The sequence below is a fragment of the Schistocerca nitens genome, chromosome 5, assembly GCF_023898315.1.
Source record: "Schistocerca nitens isolate TAMUIC-IGC-003100 chromosome 5, iqSchNite1.1, whole genome shotgun sequence".
NCBI lineage: Eukaryota > Metazoa > Arthropoda > Insecta > Orthoptera > Acrididae > Schistocerca > Schistocerca nitens.
Window position 1 is genome coordinate 635,020,348 of NC_064618.1, and position 21,700 is coordinate 635,042,047.

Below are 21,700 nucleotides of genomic sequence, written 5' to 3' on the forward strand. Positions count from 1 at the left end.
TAAAATTTAATTCATAACTTTTTCGTTGTCTGCAGTGGTTAGCACAACTCACGATCGTACAGCAGACAATTATTTTTCACTGAAAAGAATTAAAAACGCACTCTAAGAACCCCTCAATACACTGATACCTGAAGCGTCAATCTACACTTAATCGCAATCACGGATGAGAGATCGCAACATTAGAAAACTGCAGCGGAAAGTTGGAATGCCAGCAGAGGATCGACGCTTGGGGCAGCGATTTGCAGTTGACCGTGAGCATAAACAAATGTAATGTATTGCTCATAAATAGACAGCGAAACCCAGACACAAAGCCACCGCCGGCCGGTGTGGCCGAGCGGTTCTAGGCGCTTCAGTCTGGAACCGTGCGACCGCTACGGTCGCAGGTTCGAATCCTGCCTCGGCCGTGGATGTGTGTGATGTCCTTAGGTTAGTTAGGTTTAAGTAGTTCTAAGTTCTAGGGGACTGATGACCTCAGATGTTAAGTCCCATAGTGCTCAGAGCCATTTGAACCATTTTTGAACAAAGCCACCAAGTTTACAGGAGATTAAAGAGATAATTCAGTCAATTAAAAATAACAAATCTTCAGGAGAAGACCAAATCATCACAGAATTATGGAAAAATGCAGGAGAAAATCTTATTGCAAAACTCACAGAAATTTTACATGAAATCTGGAAAACTGAAAAAATCATCTCAGATTGGAAGACAGCAATCATACATCCTTTGTACAAAAAGAGGAAGTAAAACAGACCCCAACAACTATCGTGGAATCTCTTTATTGTCAATAACATACAAAATTCTGTCTAAAACCCTACTAAACCGAGCAAAAACTCAGCTGGATTCAAAACTAGGCGAATATCAAGGTGGATTCAGGAAAGATCGATCATGCGCAGACCAAATCATTAACTTGAAAAACTCGATGAAATATTTGCATAGTACTTCAAACAAAAGTTATGTCATCACGTTTGTCGACTTTAAAAAAGCATATGACAGTATAGACCGAGAATCCCTGTTTGAAGTGTTAGCAGAATTTGGATTAGATCAAAAGACAACAAACATCATCAAAAGACACTCACAGAGACCAAATCCAAAGTACAATTTATGGGAGAATTGAGCACAGAATTTGAAATAGACACAGGAGTACGACAAGGGGATGGACTGTTCCCAGTGCTCTTCAATTGCGCTCTTGAAAAACTTGATGGACAATGGAGAAAAGCAGGTGCACCAGCACGCCGACTGGGGCCAAAAGGTAAGGGCATGGAATTAGACTGTTTGGACATTACCAATGCACAGAAACAGCTAGAATTATTACAAGAGCAGGCAGCAAAAATAGGATTACAAATTTCATTTGAAAAAAACAAAATTTATGACTGACATTAAAGATGCACCTTCTGATCTCAAAATTGGTAATAATTACAACTCTCGAGTAAAAGAATTTAAATATTTAGGTGAATGAATTGCAGAAAATTTTAATGAAAAGAAATCTGTCAGATCAAGAGTCCAGAAAATGGAGATGGCTTTTCAGTTAAGGAAAAACGCTTACAACAAAAAGAGTCTTTCGTGGAACTGCAAAATACGACACTACACAACAGTAATTACCCCCGAAGCTCTGTACGCATCTGAGACACTAAACCTTCAACACGGAACACTAAAAGCGGAATTAGAAGTGAAAGAACGTAAAATAATGGTGAAAATCCTAGGCCCAAGAGCTAAAGATGGTGTGCATTATCCAAAATTCAATGCAGAAACATATAAAAATATCTCCAAAAGAACAGACACAATGCGCATGAGAAGAATCAAATTCATGGGGCATTTAGAAAGAATGGACTCAAACAGGCTAACGCACAAAATCCATACATTTTTAAAGAACAAAACTACAAGACCGAACTAGTACAAACAGACGGAAAAAGACCTGAGAGAATTAGGGTCTCCAAATCTACATGACAGAAATAAAATCAGGAAAATCACAAACACACGGGGATTTGAGGAAGAAAAGAGAGAAACTAACCGACATACGTGGTCTACGCAACGAAAGCTAGCCCATTCGTTGCTTATGAAGAAATACTGGGCTAAAAGGAAGGCCAACAAATGCTGATTACGCGTGGTCCTAAGTGATCCATCCGCGAAGAAGAAGAAAGCCTGAAGGAAACACTATTGTATGACTGCACAATTGCATAACAATTAGTGAAATCAGTTACCCTCAAAACCGCAATGAACGCAATTGTTTATGAAAGTCGAGGATTACTGCGCTGTGGCGGGGTCGGCTGTGACGTCAGAATACACCCCGTGTGAGACCTACAGTGTATTCTAGTAACTGTGTATTAAAACATTTACGGCTGGCTAGCGTAATTCGAAACATGTTTAAAATCACTTCTTTAGAGGCAAATCCAGATTCCGTTTGCACAATGATGATGGCCATTGAATCTTCTTGAGGGATGGCAATAGTGGGATTGGCGGGACCAGACTGCTAGGACCCTGATGGCAATAGTCCCACGCCAGAGTTTACTACGGCGCGACCCATCACTAACGCTCTTGCTTAGGGAGCGGTTGCATACAATATGCAACCATTCCTTGCCTCACCTTCAGTCAAACGTTATGTAATTAGCCCTTTGAAACTCTAAACAGCTTCTGGTTGCTTCAGTTTATTCAGGTCCCATCCCCATTATTTCCTATTATTTTGCAGTTTCTTAAGTTTCAATCTTCCATCAAAATTAAATTGTCGTTAACCTTATCCATCTAAATAATTTTCTTTATCTCACTATAAATTCTTTCAATCTCTTCATCATCTGTGGAGAGAATTGGCACGTAAACTTGTACTACAGTTGTGGATGTTGCTTTCATGTTCATTGTGGTTATGATAACGCCTTCACAATATTGTTTATAGTACTTGAATGTTCAAATGTGTGTGAATTTCTAAGGGACCAAACTGCTAAGGTCATCGATCCGTAGACTTACACACTACTTAAACTAACTTACGCTAAAGACATTACACACACCCATGCCCGAGGGAGGACTCGAACCTCCGGTGGGAGGGGCCGCGCAATTAGTGACATGGCGCCTCTAGTGGCGCGGCCACTCCGCGCGGCTATAGTACTTCACCTGCACTCTTATTCTGTTATTCATTGTTTGGCCATTCCTGCTTTACACCTCTTTGGTTTTGTGTCGATAACTGACCTGACCTAACGCCCTTTTCTTCCTGTTACCCCTCTTCACTAACTCCCACTAGTCTAACTTCAGCCTATCTATAACCCAATTTAAGTTTTTGAACCGACCTACCCGATTAAGGGACCTGACATTCCACCAAGTGACCTGTGGAAAGTCAATTCTGTTTCTCCTGTTGACTACATCCTCCTGAGTGGTCTATGCCTGGAGATCTGGAAAGGTTACTACTTTATCTTAGCTTACGTGATAGTGTTGTGTTCATTACTGTGCTGTGTGTGCCAAACAAATAAATTTACAACGAAAATGATTAAATTTTAGAACACAACCTCACTGGTACACCCAGCAGATAATCCTCGTCATACTCATAATAGCATACATGTAACTGTAATGCACCTGATGAATAGCATGCTGTCAAATTCGTCATGCTTATAACTATTAGTAAAAACGGAACACTAAGATTATTTCATAAATTTATAAGATAGCTGCTGACCTCAAGCAATTCCATACAACATGAATAAGTTTACTAAAAAATATTCAACCATTTCCATAATCAAAATAGGTTTGTTTAAAAATGAAATGTAACCATTTTTTCCTTGCAAATTCTTACTACTCTACAGAAATTTTGAATAGATGTCATAAGAGTGTGTTTTTCGATTACAAATCCAACCCATTACTCGTATTAACAGTTAACTAGTCACCTTTTTTATATTCAGAAAAGTATTAGGAATATCTGCAATATATTACACTATACTGAGGTATTTTAAACATTAACTATGGGTATGAAGGAAAGTAACTAACTCACTCCACTAATCTCTTTATTTGTTTCTGTTAGTAAGGTCTTTTGATCCATTTTAGATTGCTTTTCCTTGTTGCTCAAAATAATCTTACTTCGCATTTCATGTACCCTGTAGTTCTTTAAGCTTTATCAGATAACCTATTAGTTCATTAGTACCTCCCATGGTCAAAACGTTCGAATTTTACTGGAGACACTAATCTCATCCCACCTTACTTTACAGACAGAACATCATGTGACCACTTTTTCATTGAACATGTGGAAAAAGGTCAGTTAAAAGGACGAAATAATGCCTAAAAGAGATATTTAATTTCATTTTCTGGTAGTCTTTAATATCTTACAAAGAAATAGAAAGAATAACAGCTTATTCTGTTTAAGAATCATTAACTACTCACTTGACTCTTACTTTGCATTCACACATCATCTGTTTCAGCAATATGTACCATCACTATCAAACTGTGAAGAAAATGAATAATGAAAGTTGAACAGAGAAGTAGATTATTTAAAGTTTCTTAAAAACAAAAGCTAGTGCATGTAGGTAAATATATGACACAAGCAGAATATTTAAGAGTTCTGAAGCTTAAAGAAACCTATGTAAGCAATAATTTAAAAAAAAGGCATAATGATAGCCAATAGTCAAACAGACTGTTTATAACTCATATGGCTAACATTCTTGTGTAGGTGAACACTTCTGAATAAAGAGCAATTGATGCATATTTACAACTTATGTTGGTCTTCTAATCAATCTACCTATTATTTCTATATTCTAGAAGTTGCTTTATATGCATTTTCTCGAAGAAAGAGATTTTAAAAGTATCTTAAATCTCACAAACTACTTATATGAAAAAATCCAGTTACATAAAAAACCAATGTTTTCTGTGCTAGAGATTACATTAGATAATGCCTTAAAAGTACTTTTAATTTATACTTTTAATTTATTTTGTGTTAAAAGTTTGCAAATAGGTTAAAGGTAGCATTAAAGTAAAGCAAAATATACTTAAATGTCAAAACAATCAATATCTTCATTCCTGAGTCTAAGTAGCAGAAAAACTTCAAAGAAGTCAAATTTCTCATAGAGTGGACTTTTATGGGTAATGTGTCCATGATAGGAAGTATTTATTTTTTTGAAAGCCTCTTCAACAAGGTAATGAGTGAACACTTGTATGGACACTTTCTTGCTAGCAGAATTATAAATTTCCATATCACTGGATTACAGTTTACTATTAAATGAAGTGAATGCTACACAGCACTTAATTATTCTTGAGTATCATTAATATTTTCATAAGATAGAAGTTATTTCCTCACATTAGGTGAGGCTGTGTTTCTAATTTTACATTTTTTGCATATAGTCATCACAAGATGACTATTTTTAAAATCACATTGTATACAAATATTTAGTATGTTTCATATTTGTATGCCAAGGTTTAGTGACCCACTTATTTTCCACAAAGGCTAATACATAATATTTTTTATTATTATTTATTTGCTATTTTCTTTTAATCTCTTATCTATATAAAAGAATGGATCAAATGTTGCCCATTAAAAAGCATGAATAAAGCAGATAATATTTTAAAATGATTAGAAATGTGTTGTTAACAACTAAGCATTATGCCGTTTAAGGGGAGGGGGGGAATCGACATAGAATAACTACATTAAAACAAAAAATAAGAATCACTAAAGATAACGTTTTACATACTATCATTTGGCTATCTGGTGCACTGATATCTGACATCTGGAAACCAGAAGGCACACACTACTGGACTATTACACTATGCAGTTTTGTAATTTATGATCTTGACTACGTTACTACAGCACTGTAACAACAGCTGTATGCTACACTAAACTACTGTACTTGGTATGAGAACCAAGCTGGATTTCTCATTTACCTCAATGGATAGCCTCTGGCGCACTGAGGTGCAACTCAGGATTCACAGGGGCTGTGTTGCTGTGCCACTCAAGGTACAGAGATTGGGAAATCGCTGTCAGGGTCTCCTGATTTCATGGTGTTTTTCTTGGTTGTCTCTTAGCCACGTAGGCCTGCAGTTCATAAGCTGATATCTCAGCTGTGAGTGAGTGCATGTTATGCCACAGTTCCTCATTTCTTATTATATTATAGATTGTTGTATTTCCAAATTCATTCCTGTCCTTGTCTGTAATATCTTGTCTTATGGCACACTCCCAGATGATGTGTGCTGGGATGCCGACTGCTCCACATATACAAGTGTCTGGTGCACTGTTGTGTTTATAGTAAGTAGCTGGGATATGGGATATGTCCTGACAGGTAGTGTATAGCGCACTTGGTCAGAAGGAAGTATGTCATTCTCGTTCTTTCTTTTATGCTAGGTAGGAAGTTGTAGATTCTCCTCCTCGTTTCTGCCCTGTCCCAGATTTCTTACAGTTCTCTATCAATGCATGCTTTTATTTTCGAATTCGCTACAGCTCTTGTGCCCAATATGTCCTTTATCTTATGATATTCGTGCTTTTTGATCCAGTATTGTGCACCTTTGTTTATTACTGACAGGTCTAGAGGTAGCAAGCCTAATATCGCCAAACCTCATTCATTGTCGTTCTGTAAGTACCAATCAGGCGCAAGAGTACATTCCTCTGTGTTCGCTGCAGAACCTGTGCTATCCTTACCATTCTGGCTCTAAGCCCAAACACTCGACCCATAGCCCACAATATAGAGTAAGATTGCGTTGTAGTATGTTCTTATTGCATTTAGTGGCAGCTGAAAACATCTTTGGCTAATTGTTGCTATTTTATTAGGATTTTAATTCCTCTCTGGCAGTCGATTTCTACATGTGCATGAATGTTTGGGGCATTTGAGGCCTGTTCGGACAGAGTTTTTCTTAGTTTATGAAGCCGGCCGCTGTGGCCGAGCGGTTCTAGGCGCTTCAGCCCGGAACCGCACGACTGCTCTGGTCGCAGGTTCGAATCCGGCCTCAGGCATGGATGTGTGTGATGTCCTTATGTTAGTCAGGTTTCAGTAGTTCTAAGTTCTAGGGGACTGATGACCTCAGATTTTAAATCCCGTAGTTCTCAGAGACATTTTAGCCTTTAGTTTATGAATGTTTTGCTTTTCATCGATTTTAATACCGATTTATTTTCACGGGTTGATCATTTATGCAGAATGTGGAATTTCTCGTTTTTGATAAAGTTCCTTTTAGTAAAATAATAAAAATGTAGACTGTTTTGTGCACTGCTATCGTTAGTTATGCAACAGTTGCTTAAAGAACTTCCCTGCCTTTTTCCTCTAGTTTAGCCCTTGTGCTAGCAGATACTACAGTTAACATATCATATGTATAGGCGATGTTGCCTCTAGTGTTTGTTATACTCTGAAACTTATTCAGTAATGACTCTGTCCCAACACCCCAGAACTCTTGACCACAAACAGAGCCCTGTAGGCAGCCTTTGATGATGTCTGTCACAATTTTCTATCCAGGACATTTTAATTGCAGTTGCAGTATCAAGTGTCTTCTGTCATTTCTTTAAGACGACATCAAGTAGGGTTTGCATTCCTTTAAATTTGTGGGCAAGTTGTTGACACTGAGTTGAATATGATCAATTTCCTCCATGACAGGAAAATTGATTGTAAAGCCTAACAAAGTGTCTTATTGCTGGGGTTAACGCATGTGTATCCTGTCTCATTTTCACATATTTTTCACATATTTTATAAACAGACAGTGGGTCCAACAATGAACTACTTCCATTTTTCATGTCATTTCCAGCACTGTTTCTACCCTTTTCATAATCCCTTTGCCATCTATAGGTTATATGATTGCGTGTTTTCATAATATTCCTCTATTAGCTGTTGCATGCTATCACAATCCACTACTATAATGTGTTGTGTGGTGTCACAAATTGCATTTATTGCACTTTCAGTGTTTTGTGAATTTGATGGTATGTCCTTCTTTAAGTCTTCATTGTCTAGAGGTGGGCATGCTGTCTGTTCTTTGTTTTCCTTTATTCTTAGCCACTTCCAGAAATTCCACTCCTTTCCATTATTCTTATTACTGGCTATATAGTATACAATAAATACAGCTTATAATCCTTTCAATTAATACACACATTTATTTACAAGAAAAGAATTTCATTTGGGTAATTTTAGTATACTACAATGAGCCACTGGTATATGGACTGTCTGTTACTTATAAATTAATTCTGTCTTCTATGGCTGTGCTTATTTCTTGATTTGTTGTTATGTATATTATAACATTTAGGTATGTCACCCTGACAGCTTACAAAAAATGTGCTCAGTCGATATGTAGACAAGTAATATACAGTGAGATGTTTGTTTTTGATAAGAACATTACGAATGATCTCCATTTACCCCAGATCATGCATCAGCCTAACAGCATCCTTTTGTAGAACCGGTGATCTATTCAAGAGTGAATCAGCAGCACACTCCCACAGCTCTCTAATAACATGGAAATGGTAAAAAAGCCTTACAGTATACTGTTTTCAATATTTATTACATACAGTTTTGGACAGTTGACTAAGTAAGTACAAGACACTGCTCATTTTCCTGGACGTAAAATTAATATGGTTTTCTGGTCAAAGATTTCCACCCAAGTGTAGACCAAGGAGTTTGCAGTCTTTACTATCTGTATAGGAAATTCCACAAATATTTCCTTTACATCTGTGGAATGAATTGACTGCTTCGTCCCCCACTATCACTTTGTGACATTGACTTTAAGGCCCTGGTCACATGAAATCTGTTAACCTCACCCCACAGTTTAATGAAGATTCAGATTTCTCTAGATCGCTGTTGAGTACAATTTCCTGACTGAAAATTTTTAAAGCAAATAAAATTAAAACAACCTGTATGACTGGGAATACCGTAGTGTGGCTTCATTACTTTTTGTCGAACTGACTGGTGAGTGTGTGAGAGAACTGAAACATAAAAATCAAAAAAAGAATAGCAAACAGGATAAAAAATACAGTACATTCATTCATCAATGAAAAACTAGATTTCTATCATTGTGAATAGTTTAAATGTTCATCAGACCAGTATAGTTTGGAGATATTTATACCTAAATATAAATCAATAATTCCATGCAGTTTTGCTATAAGTTCTTCATATAATCAGTGGGTAGAGCTCACTTGTTTGAGTCTTCTAACAGTTTCATAAATATAAGGTTGACATTTGGCTATGTCCAATGCAGTCTGAATCCCTGAAGTTCTGGTAACATAAAGAAATGTTACTTATAAACAGTCACAGTCTATCTGGTGTGCATCTGTACCTTTGAACAATCTTCAGCAAAAGATTACTGATGTGATGTTCTTGTGTCAAAATCAGTTTACCATAAATAAACAAAATAGTGAAGTTAATGTTATAAACTAAACACATTAGCATTAAGCTTCAAATGGGAAAAAGGAGAAATGTATGGAATGCAGTAACACTGCAACGTATGAATCTTGTAATTATAATTGTAAATGAAAAATGAGATTATGGTGCATTGTGAAGCTCTATTATGCTGGCTGTCATACAAAAATAATGGTTAACTGTTTTTTGATGGTTTTCATTGAAAAACTGATTTAAATTACTATTTATGACATATGATCAGTCTTAAATTTCACCTTTTTGAAAACTTTTAAACACTAGTAGTTTAATAACCAATTTTATTTTACAAAATGCTAACAATAAATAAATAAGCAACGGCTAGTCTGTCATAACTGTGTTATCAGACTATGATGAGAGCTTAGTTATGTGTTTAAGTGAGAAACTGACAAATAAAATATAAAGGATAAGCAGCAGTATTTCAACAGTGAACTGTTCAGTATGTCAGTGGGAAAATTTTGACTGGTTTTTTAGTTGACAAGTATCATGTACCAAACATTAACCACAAATTCGCATATTCTTTGATAAATTCACTGTTACTTCTGGAAATAGTTCCCTAAATAAAGCAGTTGAATCTCAGACTAAAAGTAAAGACAACTGAAATGCCACTATATATGACTATGTTTGCTTGGAATCATTAGATATTTAAAATAAACAATACAAGTAAATGATCCATGAATACTTTCATACTGAAAATGTTATTACAGCACATTAAGGAAAGTCATAAATAACTATGAATGTGTATAGTATTCTAAAACTGAGAATTCATAATATCACATTGTCATTATGCTTATAGATCACCATCATAAAAATGATATTTATGTTAAGGAGAATTATAATATTGTAAATGGCAGTTGCGATTTATTAAATATTTTTAGCAGTCGATTTTCAGTTGTGACTGATGAACTTCAAAGAACCATTTCATAACAAAATAACAGTTGGTTTACAATGCAGGCAATTTCGATTAAATTTAGAGAAACTGAAATTTTCCAGTTCTCTTGTGATTCTCATTACATACTAAAAGAAGAGGCTTTTATATATACAAAGATTTGTTACTATTTCAAATTTTTATGGATGTAGGATAGCTTCACAGATAAATAATATATAATGTCTAAGTATCTGCAGATTTTATCTCAATTTTTTGTCGTATATTTGAGCAGACCGAAAGCAAGACACCCTGTAAATTACAACCGCCATTTTGTTCAAATTTTCATAGTTAAACAGAGTGGAACAGGAACAAATGAGTATTAAATTAACCAGTTGGAAGTATATTTTTGTAAAGAAAGTTTTAATTGATTGAAAGCAGTCAGATTAATAAAGAAAATTGCACTAAGTGATTTGAGGGAAAATTTTTATCATAACTAAATGAAGAGTGAGAAATGGACAAATAGGCTATCAAATTGATTGAAATGAGGTGATTTCAGGTAAAATTGCACAGTGAGTTTCTGAACAGATTTTCATACCAAAACAAAGAGTCAGAAATAGACAAACGGTGTATCAAACTAACCAGCATGGAAACCTTTTTTGCTAAAAAGGTTAACTTGCTTGAAATTAATCATGATAATTAAGAAAAATTAAAGTAGTGACTTAAGGGAAAATTTTTATCTAAATTTTCATAGTCAAATAAAGAATGGGGAAGTAAACAGTAACTAAAATCTTAATTACTGATTTGAGGGAAAACTAAATTATTTCATGGACAGCTGTTGCTAGTTGTCATATAGATGAAGTGTCAAGAAGTTCATCTGTTCAAGTACCAGATATTTCCCATCCAAAAAGTTACATTGGTTGAGAGATTGTGAAGTTCTGTCTTTCATGTTGGAAAAAAATGAAATAAATATCAAATTATACATAAACTGAAATTTTCCTACTTTCTCTTATTTATAGAATGCTTCTTGAACAAAACTTGAGCATAAAACAAAAAATTCTGAAAAATGTTTGTTGAAATGATTTATCCAATAATGAAAAGTAAAATAGAGTTGAGAAACATTTGACAAATCTCACACACTGTACATGATTCTGAGCATCATTCAAATGCATAACAATTTTTTTGATTATTTAATTTGTTATTTTTAGAGAAATAATTTCACAAAACATTTTCTGTTTATTTTTCCAGATGTTTATATCTTTTCTCCATTTCTACAAGACTGTTAGAGCTAAATCAATTGGATCATTAAACAAGTTACTGTATAATTTACAAACTGCTGAATAAAATACAAAAATCAAAATAATTAAACAAATAATAAACAATAAAACATCATAAAAGTATGTTGAGTTGCAAAATAATGTACAATGAAATGCCCTAAACTACTGTGAAGAGCATCTGTGCTGTATACAAGAAGTTTGCCACAAGGAGGCTTCAACTCAGGTTTGAAAATCCGGTGTTTATGATTAAAATTTATCAGTCCTGCTCGTAAAATATTAAATATGAAGCTTACATAGCTGTATATAACTGTTTGTACCAAAATTAAGGCAGTATTATGTCATTTCAGTACCAACAAGAGGGTATGTAACAGGGATGACAAGATTAGATTCCGGAAACACTTTAGTGATGATCTGGATGTAGTTTGCAAACAAACACCACAGATAGTTGTAACTGTCCTATTCTGATCTTATGATATTCTCTCAGACTGCAGATGGTTGCCACAAAATATCACACTCTAGGTGATGATACAATGAAAGAAATTGATGTAAACAAGGTTTCCTTTTTCATTGTCAGTGAAAGTGGAGATTAGTCTTTTGGTTTAAATAACATTTCTACACAAAATGATATCTTCAACAAAACTTTCCCTCTATATTTAGTCCTAAGAGTTTGAAATTTTTAATATCACTGATTATTACCTCTATATTATAACAACATGTTTCTTTTATGGTGTTCTAGGTTGATAATTTATGTTCTCTGGATAAGTGTAGTTAAGCAACAATCAGCTCCATGTAAGCTGCCAGTTGGTGTTTCTCACTAACCTATATACGTAATCCTTTATGGTAGAATCAACATCTTTCACTGTTACAATAGTGTCATTTTCCTTTTTTTCTCTTTTTCCGATCAGTCTTCTGCTTGATGATATGCAACTCACCACAGTTCCTTTTCTACATCAATCTGTCCATCCTGAAGTACAGCTTACACCCCATGTCAGCACTGTACATATTCCAATGTGTGTTTCTCTTATTGATGTTTGCCTTCTATGGCAGACTCTAAGACTAAGGGAGTAATTCTGTGATGTGTAAATATATGACTACTATTACTAGTTATTCTCATAGGGCTTTCTGCATCTACGAAGCTGTGTATGAAGATATTAATTTTTTACTGTGGTACTATTTCCCTGTCCTTTGATTCACAAATATCGTGCCTGGTTCTAGTTGTAGGATTCGAGAACATTATTCAACATGCTTTCACTGGAGATCTAGGAGAAAAAAGTTCTATAGTCTAACTGGGACGTTCCTATCCTTCTAAATTCAAACACTACTTCACAGTCCGTCTCTAATGCTATCATCATTGATAGACTCTGCAACTGTAGTTTACCTTTTCTACGGCACAGTCCTCAAATTTTCATTCATATGAAGAGCTCTTTAAGCTGAATCACATGTTCGTCTGAATTAGTTAAATATATGCTTATGATTTTGCTTAAAATTAATTGACGTGACCTATTTCTGTTCAGGAGGGTTGTGTGCCTTAATCTGTAAGTATGGAAACCTATAGGATCACTTAGTTGTCCATCATGTCAGTCCATCCGATTGTTCAGAACTCTTTTTCTCAGAAATGTGTAGAAGTTCAAATTTATGTCACATATGAAGGTCTATGGTCTCTGGGAGGTGTAAAAATTTTGAGCTTCTAAGAATATAGAATATCTGAAGTCACATATTTTGATACTCGAAAACTCAATCAAAACCTTTAAGATGCTTCCTGTTGACCTAGAATCATGAAATTTGGCATGAACTAAGATTTCACAATACAAGTAACGAAAAAATTTGGAAATCGTTGATTTGTAATTATATCACATGAAAAAATATAATTTTTTATCCATCTGTCTGTCTGTCTGTCTGTTTGCTGTTTGTCTATCCATCTTTTAAGACTCCTTTTTCTCTGAAACAGTTAGGCATATCAAGTTTAAAATTATATCACGTACTAAAGGCTATGGTTCCCTGGCAGTGTAAAAAATTCAAGCTTCTAAGTCAATGTAATGAAAACATTGTCATTTATGTCACATATTTTGAATCTTGAAAACTCACTCATCAAAACCCATAGGGTACTTCGTGTTGACCTAGAATTATGAAATTGGCAAGAAGCAGGGTTTCACAGTAAAAGTAAAGTAAAAAATCTGAAACTTGTTAAATTGTAATTATATTACATAAAAATATATCATTTGCCACTTGAACACACATTGTATTCATTATCTATTGGTAGCATAACAAACGAACTTTACTGCATGAAAACATAAAATAGAAGATGTAGTTATGTTGTAGTAAGTAAATAAAAGATGTTTGATTAACTCTTCTCTCTCTACATATAAACTGAAGTCCCCTGCTCGCTTCTTTTTGTGTGTCTGGCCTAGTGTGAGGAACTATTGGAGAAATTTTGATATGGTCATGGAATTCCTGGACCCAATATCTTGCCAGTATCGATATCGATAACAGCCAAAATCGTTGATATTCTCGTTTCCCAAGATGGATGAACTAAATATATACACAACTACGTTTGTGTGGAACACTCAATGTACAAATCCTACTCACGATTGGCCAATATTTTTATATCGATGAAAGTATTTTGGTAAATATTATACTAAAGATAGGTAGATTTAAAATATTGAAATCTTGTAGAACAGCATTTGTACAATTGGAGATAGGGTCTCAAGTCTAATTTTAGCAGAGAATACACCACTAAATATAATTTGCAGGACCAGTAAAATCGTAATACATGTCAAATTAACAGTGACATTTATAATAGTCAAGAAAAATTATTTGTAATGTTATGCACTGAATTTACCTACTAGTGACTTGACTGATTATGCAGTGATTGTGTGAGAATCTGCAATAGTTTTCAATAAGGTTTATTAACATTGAGAATACATGTTTCTTTTACGATTACTTGAAAGTAAATGACTGATAACACGAAAGTGCATCTGCAGTGGGAAATAGTTTCAGAGATACCAGTAACCTATATGCGTTGATTATCTACTTATTAAGTGAAATGTCTGATAGGTAACTCAACTAAATTTGAGAGCAGGTTAAATTTGTTTCTTGTTGACATCTCATTTGGTGTTAAAGGTGTCTTAGCTTAGTCACATGGAATACTGAAGTAATGAAATATAAACTGAAAAATGAGCATCTTGAATGCTTGCACAATTTCATAAATAATACCGGAGTCTGAAGCTAAAAGCTAATGCATGGTGCTTCTTTATTTTCCAGCTATAGTGGCCGGATGCAGTGCGGCAGCCATCGTTGGTATAATTGCCATAGGGATTAGCTGGTACCGGTGAGTGGCGCTTTCCAATTTTTTCCATTATGTCATGCATGCGTAAACTTCAGTAAATCCGTAATGAGAATAAAAGAAATCATTATATACGCAAAGGTAACAAGAAAGCCATAGTATCACCAACAATATAAGTTTAGTCGGGTTTTGTGTTAGTGGTATTCGTCGTATAGCGGTCTGAGCTACGAAACCACTACCAGATGGCAGGAGCGCCGCATCAGTTCACCTGTTGCCGACAGATGGCAGGCAAGTGAATGTAGCATCGTGGCGCAGTTCAGCTGCGTTGCTAGGCAACGTTTTCGCCTTACAGCAGCGTACTTTTCACGTTAGCGTCAGACATTCCACGAAAACAATGAAAATATTAGAAAAGTCCAACACACATTCGTGATGACGTCGATGAAAAGAACTAACCCTACGGCCGATTATACCATCCCTTAAATAGAATTGCGAATAGTTGTTTTCATCTTACCATACGAATTTCTGTTTAGTTAAGGAAAATACCTTTTGAATTATATTAAATTATTATTTTCAATACAGTTTTGTTGGTCATTGCGTGATGAAACCTTAATGTTTACAGTTAAACTCCGGATTTCCATGATTACACAATTGGCAATTTCTGCACTTATTTTCAGATTTACTTCAAGAAACATCTATCGAATTTTCGTGTGAGAAGTACACTGAATTGAATTTTGGCACACAGATGTCTGAGGAACTTTTAATTGTTTCATTTGCATGTATCGTAAGGCAAGAAACTGACTCAAGGCGCAGTGGCTTACATTTCGAAACCTGCTTGAATTATTGGGCGTGGCGGAAACATTCCTTGCTTTATTTCAGCGTTAAATGCCGTTAATGTGGCATTACTTCAACTATGATGAACTGTACGCAAGACTTAGACAATATACGGCGGAACCATCAACCCAGGAAGTAGCTGTTCGTTAGCCTCTAGTCTTCTAGAAAAACGAGAGTAAAAGTAACATACCGAATATTTACATTCCTGGAAACTTTTCAGTATTCTGAAGGTTTAGACAGGGTACAAAACTGTCGTACTAGCTGTAGTTACTACAATTCCTGATGATTAAGAAAGTATTACATTCTTCTTTATTTTTGTGCAAAATAGGAGTGACAAAGTAAGAGGGTGTGCCATAATTACAAAGGCGGAAACCGGGAGAACAACAACCAGAGAAGAAACTACATTTAGCCAGTACTATATCGTAAATATACAAGTCACAATATATAGTAGCTAAACGAAATTGTTAATTTGCACAGGCCAGCTGCAGTATCCAAATTGTTGTCGCTGTTTTAACAATGTACAGCTTAAGATTGTATTATATCAACTGAAGATGGGTGAAAGCCCGACGCGCGTGGTAGCATAAATAAAATTACATTAAAAAGTGGCTTATTGCTGTATTTTTAAAATATTAGACTGTTCTTTGTCTCTGCGCTCCAAATATGACACTTTTGAGAGAATTTTCCCGTTAGTGAGTGACTTTGACAGAAAGTATACTTCGTAGGCAGAAAGTATATTCTGGATACTGCGTCGTGTAGGAGCTGACGATGCTCTATACAGTTCAAACATGTAAGTGTCACTTTTGTACCTTTGGATGGATATCTGCATTTACATCTATATTCTGCAAACCCCTGCGAAGTGCATGGTAGAGGGTACTTCCAACTACACGACGTAATGAGATTTGCTGCAATTCCAATGGCATATGCTGCGCGGGAAAAACGATTTGCTTAAAAATCTCCGAACACGGTATAACTTGTCTGATCTTCTCCTGACGGACCCTAGAGAGAGACACGTAGGAGATTGTAGTATAGTCCTAGATTTCTCACCCAACAATGATTCTTGAAACTTTATAAGTAGGCGTTCCCTTGATAATTGCCATGTAACTTCATGCGTCTGCTAGTTGAGGCTTTTCGTTTGATGCCTCATACCGTCGTATTTTGGTAATAAGTGTCAGTCTGGAGCAGAGTCAGATGCTTTTCGAATGCTGAGAAATACTGCACCTGCCTGAAGCCTTGATCCATGGCTTTGAGGATATTGCGTGAGATAATACGAGTTGGATTTCGTAACACCGATGTTCTTCAGAATCCAGGCGGCTCGTTGAGGGGAAGAACATATTGTGTTCTAGATAGCTCCGTTTGAGGTATGAATATATTCTAATATTGTGCAAAAGATGAATGTGGATTACTCCTGCTACAGTCCTTGTAGACAGGTTTGACGTGAGGTTAGTTCCAACTATTGAACAGTTTTTTGTTGGCGAGGTCTACGGTACAGCATGCTTAAAACAACCGCAGAGTCTGTATGGCATCTGAAAGGAATTCTGAAAGGTCATGAAGCTTTGTTCATATTTAGCAATTACAACTATTACTCAACACCACTGACACTAATATATTTATTATTCATCCTAGCAATGGTGCGGGAATTAAACTGCGGCAGTACTCTTGGGCGAGATATTGCCACTGATATAATTGTAGATTTGTAATGAATTTTTAATCTAAGACAGTCTTTCGCATCATAAGGGAACTTTTATGGTACGTTCGTTTCTGTTCATGTTGCGAGTTATTTCATCATTTGCACAATAAATCGTAATGATGTGAAACGAGTCATTTTAAATTCAAATAACACTTCAATTTGTAAAGTCTGCACATTTACAAGTACTTTTTGCTTTTTTTATATGTAGTGATTTGAGTTGGTAGTTCCTCTCCACCAACTTTTACAAAATACAATAACATAATTTATTTTACGGAAGAGAGGGAGTTGTCAAGGAGAAACTTTTTCCAGTTCGTATCAAAATTGTACTTTGTTGTCTATTAGAAATTCCGTATCTCTGGATAAATGATCAAAAATTTTGCTTACATCATGGTGCACCCCTTTTTGTGCTAAAGACAACCTTAATGTGGAGTAATGAATGTCATTTTTCATTCTGATATTATACTTATATACTTCATTGCCCCTTCTGAACCGCAATGGTTTGTTTACAACAAACTCCATAAGGGGATAAATATACTGTGAAACAGTAGTCACCATCCCCAACTCCTTTAACAAATGTCTATAACATGACTGTGGATGAGCACCACATCTTGTTCTTACAGCACCATTATGAGAAATTGAGACTAAAGATGAGCTAGCGAAGGACATTATTCTATATGACATTACTGAATGTAAACATGCAGAAAATGTCAGCTTATTGATTTGTCTCTCCAAAAGACTCAAAAGGTTTTACGTCTAAATCTACATGTCTACTCTTCATTTCACACTTAAGTGCCTGGTAGGGGGTTCACTGAACTCCCTTAAAAATGCTTCTCTGTCGTTCCACTTTCGGACAGCACGTGGGAAAAACAAACACATAGATCTTTACGTGCGAGCTCCGATTTCTCTTATTTCATTATGATGATCATTTCTCCCTACGTAGGTTGGTGACAGTAAAATATTTACAGGTTCAGAGGAGAAAGTTGGTGGTGATTGAAATTTCGTGAAAAAGATCTCGACCTAACAAATAAACCCTTTATTTTCATTATTGCCACTCCAACTTCCTTACCCGAAACGTGACGCCTTCTCCCCTATTTCGCGATAATACGAAGCGAGGTCCTCTTCTTTGAACTTTTTCGATGTCCTCCGTCAATCCCACCTGGTAAGGAAGCCATTCGCACAGCAGTACTGTAGCACAGGACGAACAATCGTATTATATGCAGTCTCTTTAGTAGATTGTTGGAGCTCCTAACTGTGAGTGTTTTTCCAATAAAACACAGTGTTTTGTTTGCCTTCCATACAACGTTATGTGACCGTTCCGATTTAAATTGCACGTAATTGTACTCCCAAGGTATTTAGTTGAATATACAGCCTTTATATTTGTGTGATTTATCGTGTAACAGAAATGTAACGAATTTATTTTCCCACTCATGTTCATGACCATACACTTTTCTTTATTCACAGACAATTGACGGTTTTCGCACTGCACAGATTCCGTGTTCAAGTCAGTTTTTAATTGCTTTTGATCTTCTAATTACTATACTAGACGGTAAATAACGGTAACGTCTGCAAACAATCTAAAAGGGCTACTCAGATAGTCTCCTGAACCGTTTATACAGACTGGGAACAACAAAGGGAAACGCCGGACATCATTTCTGTTTTACTCGATGATTTTACGTCGATCACTACGTATTGTGACCTTCCTGACAGGAAATCACGAATCCAGTTGCACAACTGAAGCGATACTCCATAGCCACGCAATTTGATTAAAAGTATCTTGTGAGGAACGGTGTCAAAAACCTTCCGGAAATCTAGAAATATGGAATTAATTGAGATCCCCTGTCGGTAGGCTGGCCAGTGTGGCCGAGCGGTTCTAGGTGCTACAGTCTGGAACCACGCGACCGCAACGGTCGCAGGTTCGAATCCTGCCTCGGGCATGGATGTGTGTGATGTCCTTAGGTTAGTTAGGTTTAAGTAGTTCTAAGTTCTAGGGGACTGATGACCTCAGAGGTTAAGTCACATAGTGCTCAGAACCATTTGAACCCTGTCGATAGGTCTCTTTACTTCGTGCAAATAAAGAGCCAGTTGTGTTTCACAAGAAATATATTTTATGAATCCTTGCTGTGTATCAATAAACAGTTACTTTGAGGTAATTCGTAACGTTCGAACTTGGTGTGTGTTACAAAATCTTACAGCAAATCGACGTCAGAAATATGAGTCTGTAATTCAGCGTATTACTCTTACTTCCTTTCTTGACTATTGTTGTATACTGTGCAACGTTCCAGTATTTTGGTATGAATTTCTCGTCGAGCTGGCGGTTGGCTGGCTCTGAGCAAATGGCTCTGAGCACTATGGGACTTAACATCTATGGTCATCAGTCCCCTAGAACTTAGAACTACTTAAACCTAACTAACCTAAGGACATCACACAACACCCAGTCATCACGAGGCAGAGAAAATCCCTCACCCCGCCGGGAATCGAACCCGGGAACCCGGGCGCGGGAAGCGAGAACGCTACCGCACGACCACGAGCTGCGGACAGCTGGCGGTTGTATATGGTTCTAAGTGCAAATGTGGCTGAACAAAGTTGTTTTAGGAGTTCGAAAATGTGCTTTTTCCAGTGTAAATCTCATCAGTATGGACACCTCAAAAGTCTGAAGTTTCCAATCTGTTTAATGTTTTCTCACTATGTGTTACACATATCATTAGTGTAATGTGTCTAGATGTATGTGATATGTCTTTTTGAAACTGAGAATGAGAACATTCGCAGAAAACAACTTATGATACCTTTAAAAACATTGTTTTGATTTCTTCTATTCCTCTGCGTATGCTTGGCTTAGTTACAATACTAAAGTCAGCCGCAAAAATAACTAATCTGCTTGTATATTCGAGGGATGATCGTTTACACATCTGAGGAACAATAGCGGACCTAAGCTGAGCCTTGGGAACCACATACGTGATTTCTCCTCAAGCAGAAGAATCTTATTTCATTGGTTTTGTTGAATTACGAAGTACAACTTTCTGCATTCTTTTGGTTAGCTATGATATTGTCCGTTGGTTGGCTATACCATCGGTTGCATAAAACCTCATTTAATCTAGGAGAGTTTTGCGATTCACATAGTCAAATGCCTTAGGTAAGCCGCGGAAAAAAGCAGACGTTGCTATTTTGTTATTTGATGCTTGTAATGCTTGTAAAATTACGTGTAAATGTCATTTTCAATTGAGCACCTCTTCTGAAATCGAAACTGTGGTTCACTAAAGATATTATTCTTGCTAAGGTAAAATGCAACTCTAGAATACATCGCCTTCTAAAAAATTTTGGAAAATGATGTCAGTAGTGAAACAGGTTTGTCAGTTGCACTGTTTTATCGTAAAATATAAGCATTTTTTTCTCCATCACTGACATTAGTTTCAATAGCTGCAGGAGCAGATTGAAAGCAATACCGAGAGACGGTGATGAGGCTATATGTTAACATTGTCAGTGGATGGTAGGTTGTCTTAAATGCTACGCATCACACTTTGCCCAGTTGCCTGTGATGGGTGCATATCCGATGCTTTTTTATGCAACATATGAGTTAGCAGGAAGGCTTTATTGCTGGTAACGAACTTTTCGACACAAATCTTACGACTGTTAACGTCTGTAGACCGCAGAAAGTCACAAGCTTCAACCGAATCGTTGATATGAGCAAGAGTTTAGGACAGATGGTGCTTTAACACGACAAATGATACGGCGCTCCATTGCAGGCTGTTAATGAAGGTATAAGCAATAGGTTCTCAGGCGTGTAAGTGGCTCGAAGACTTCTTGACTTATAGAATCCAGTATGTTGTCCTCGACGGCGAGTGTTCATCAGAGACAGGGGTATGTCAGGAGTGCCCCAGGGAAGTGGGATAGGACCGATATCATTCTCTATATACGGGGTGTTTCAAAAATGACCGGTATATTTGAAACGGCAATAAAAACTAAACTAGCAGCGATAGAAATACACCGTTTGTTGCAATATGCTTGGGACAACAGTACATTTTCAGGCGGACAAACTTTCGAAATTACAGTAGTTACAATTTTCAACAACAGATGGCGCTGCAAGTGATGTGAAATATATAGAAGACAACGCAGTCTGTGGGTGCGCCATTCTGTACGTCGTCTTTCTGCTGTAAGCGTGTGCTGTTCACAACGTGCAAGTGTGCTGTAGACAACATGGTTTATTCCTTAGAACAGAGGATTTTTCTGGTGTTGGAATTCCACCGCCTAGAACACAGTGTTGTTGCAACAAGACGAAGTTTTCAACGGAGGTTTAATGTAACCAAAGGACCGAGAAGCGATACAATAAAGGATCTGTTTGAAAAATTTCAACGGACCGGGAACGTGACGGATGAACGTGCTGGAAAGGTAGGGTGACCGCGTACGGCAACCACAGAGGGCAACGCGCAGCTAGTGCAGCAGGTGATCCAACAGCGGCCTCGGGTTTCC

The 21,700-nt window shown here is 36.5% G+C and overlaps 1 protein-coding gene across 2 annotated transcripts in view; it reads left to right on the forward strand.

Moving 5' to 3' along the window:
* Window positions 1–21,700, forward strand: part of LOC126259652 (neural proliferation differentiation and control protein 1) — a 1,177,794-nt gene that overhangs the window by 779,959 nt on the left and 376,135 nt on the right. For both annotated transcript variants that reach the window (XM_049956584.1, XM_049956583.1), the window contains exon 5: window positions 14,697–14,763. In XM_049956584.1, coding sequence (XP_049812541.1) covers window positions 14,697–14,763 — 67 coding nt within the window. The remainder of the gene's footprint in view (window positions 1–14,696; window positions 14,764–21,700) is intronic.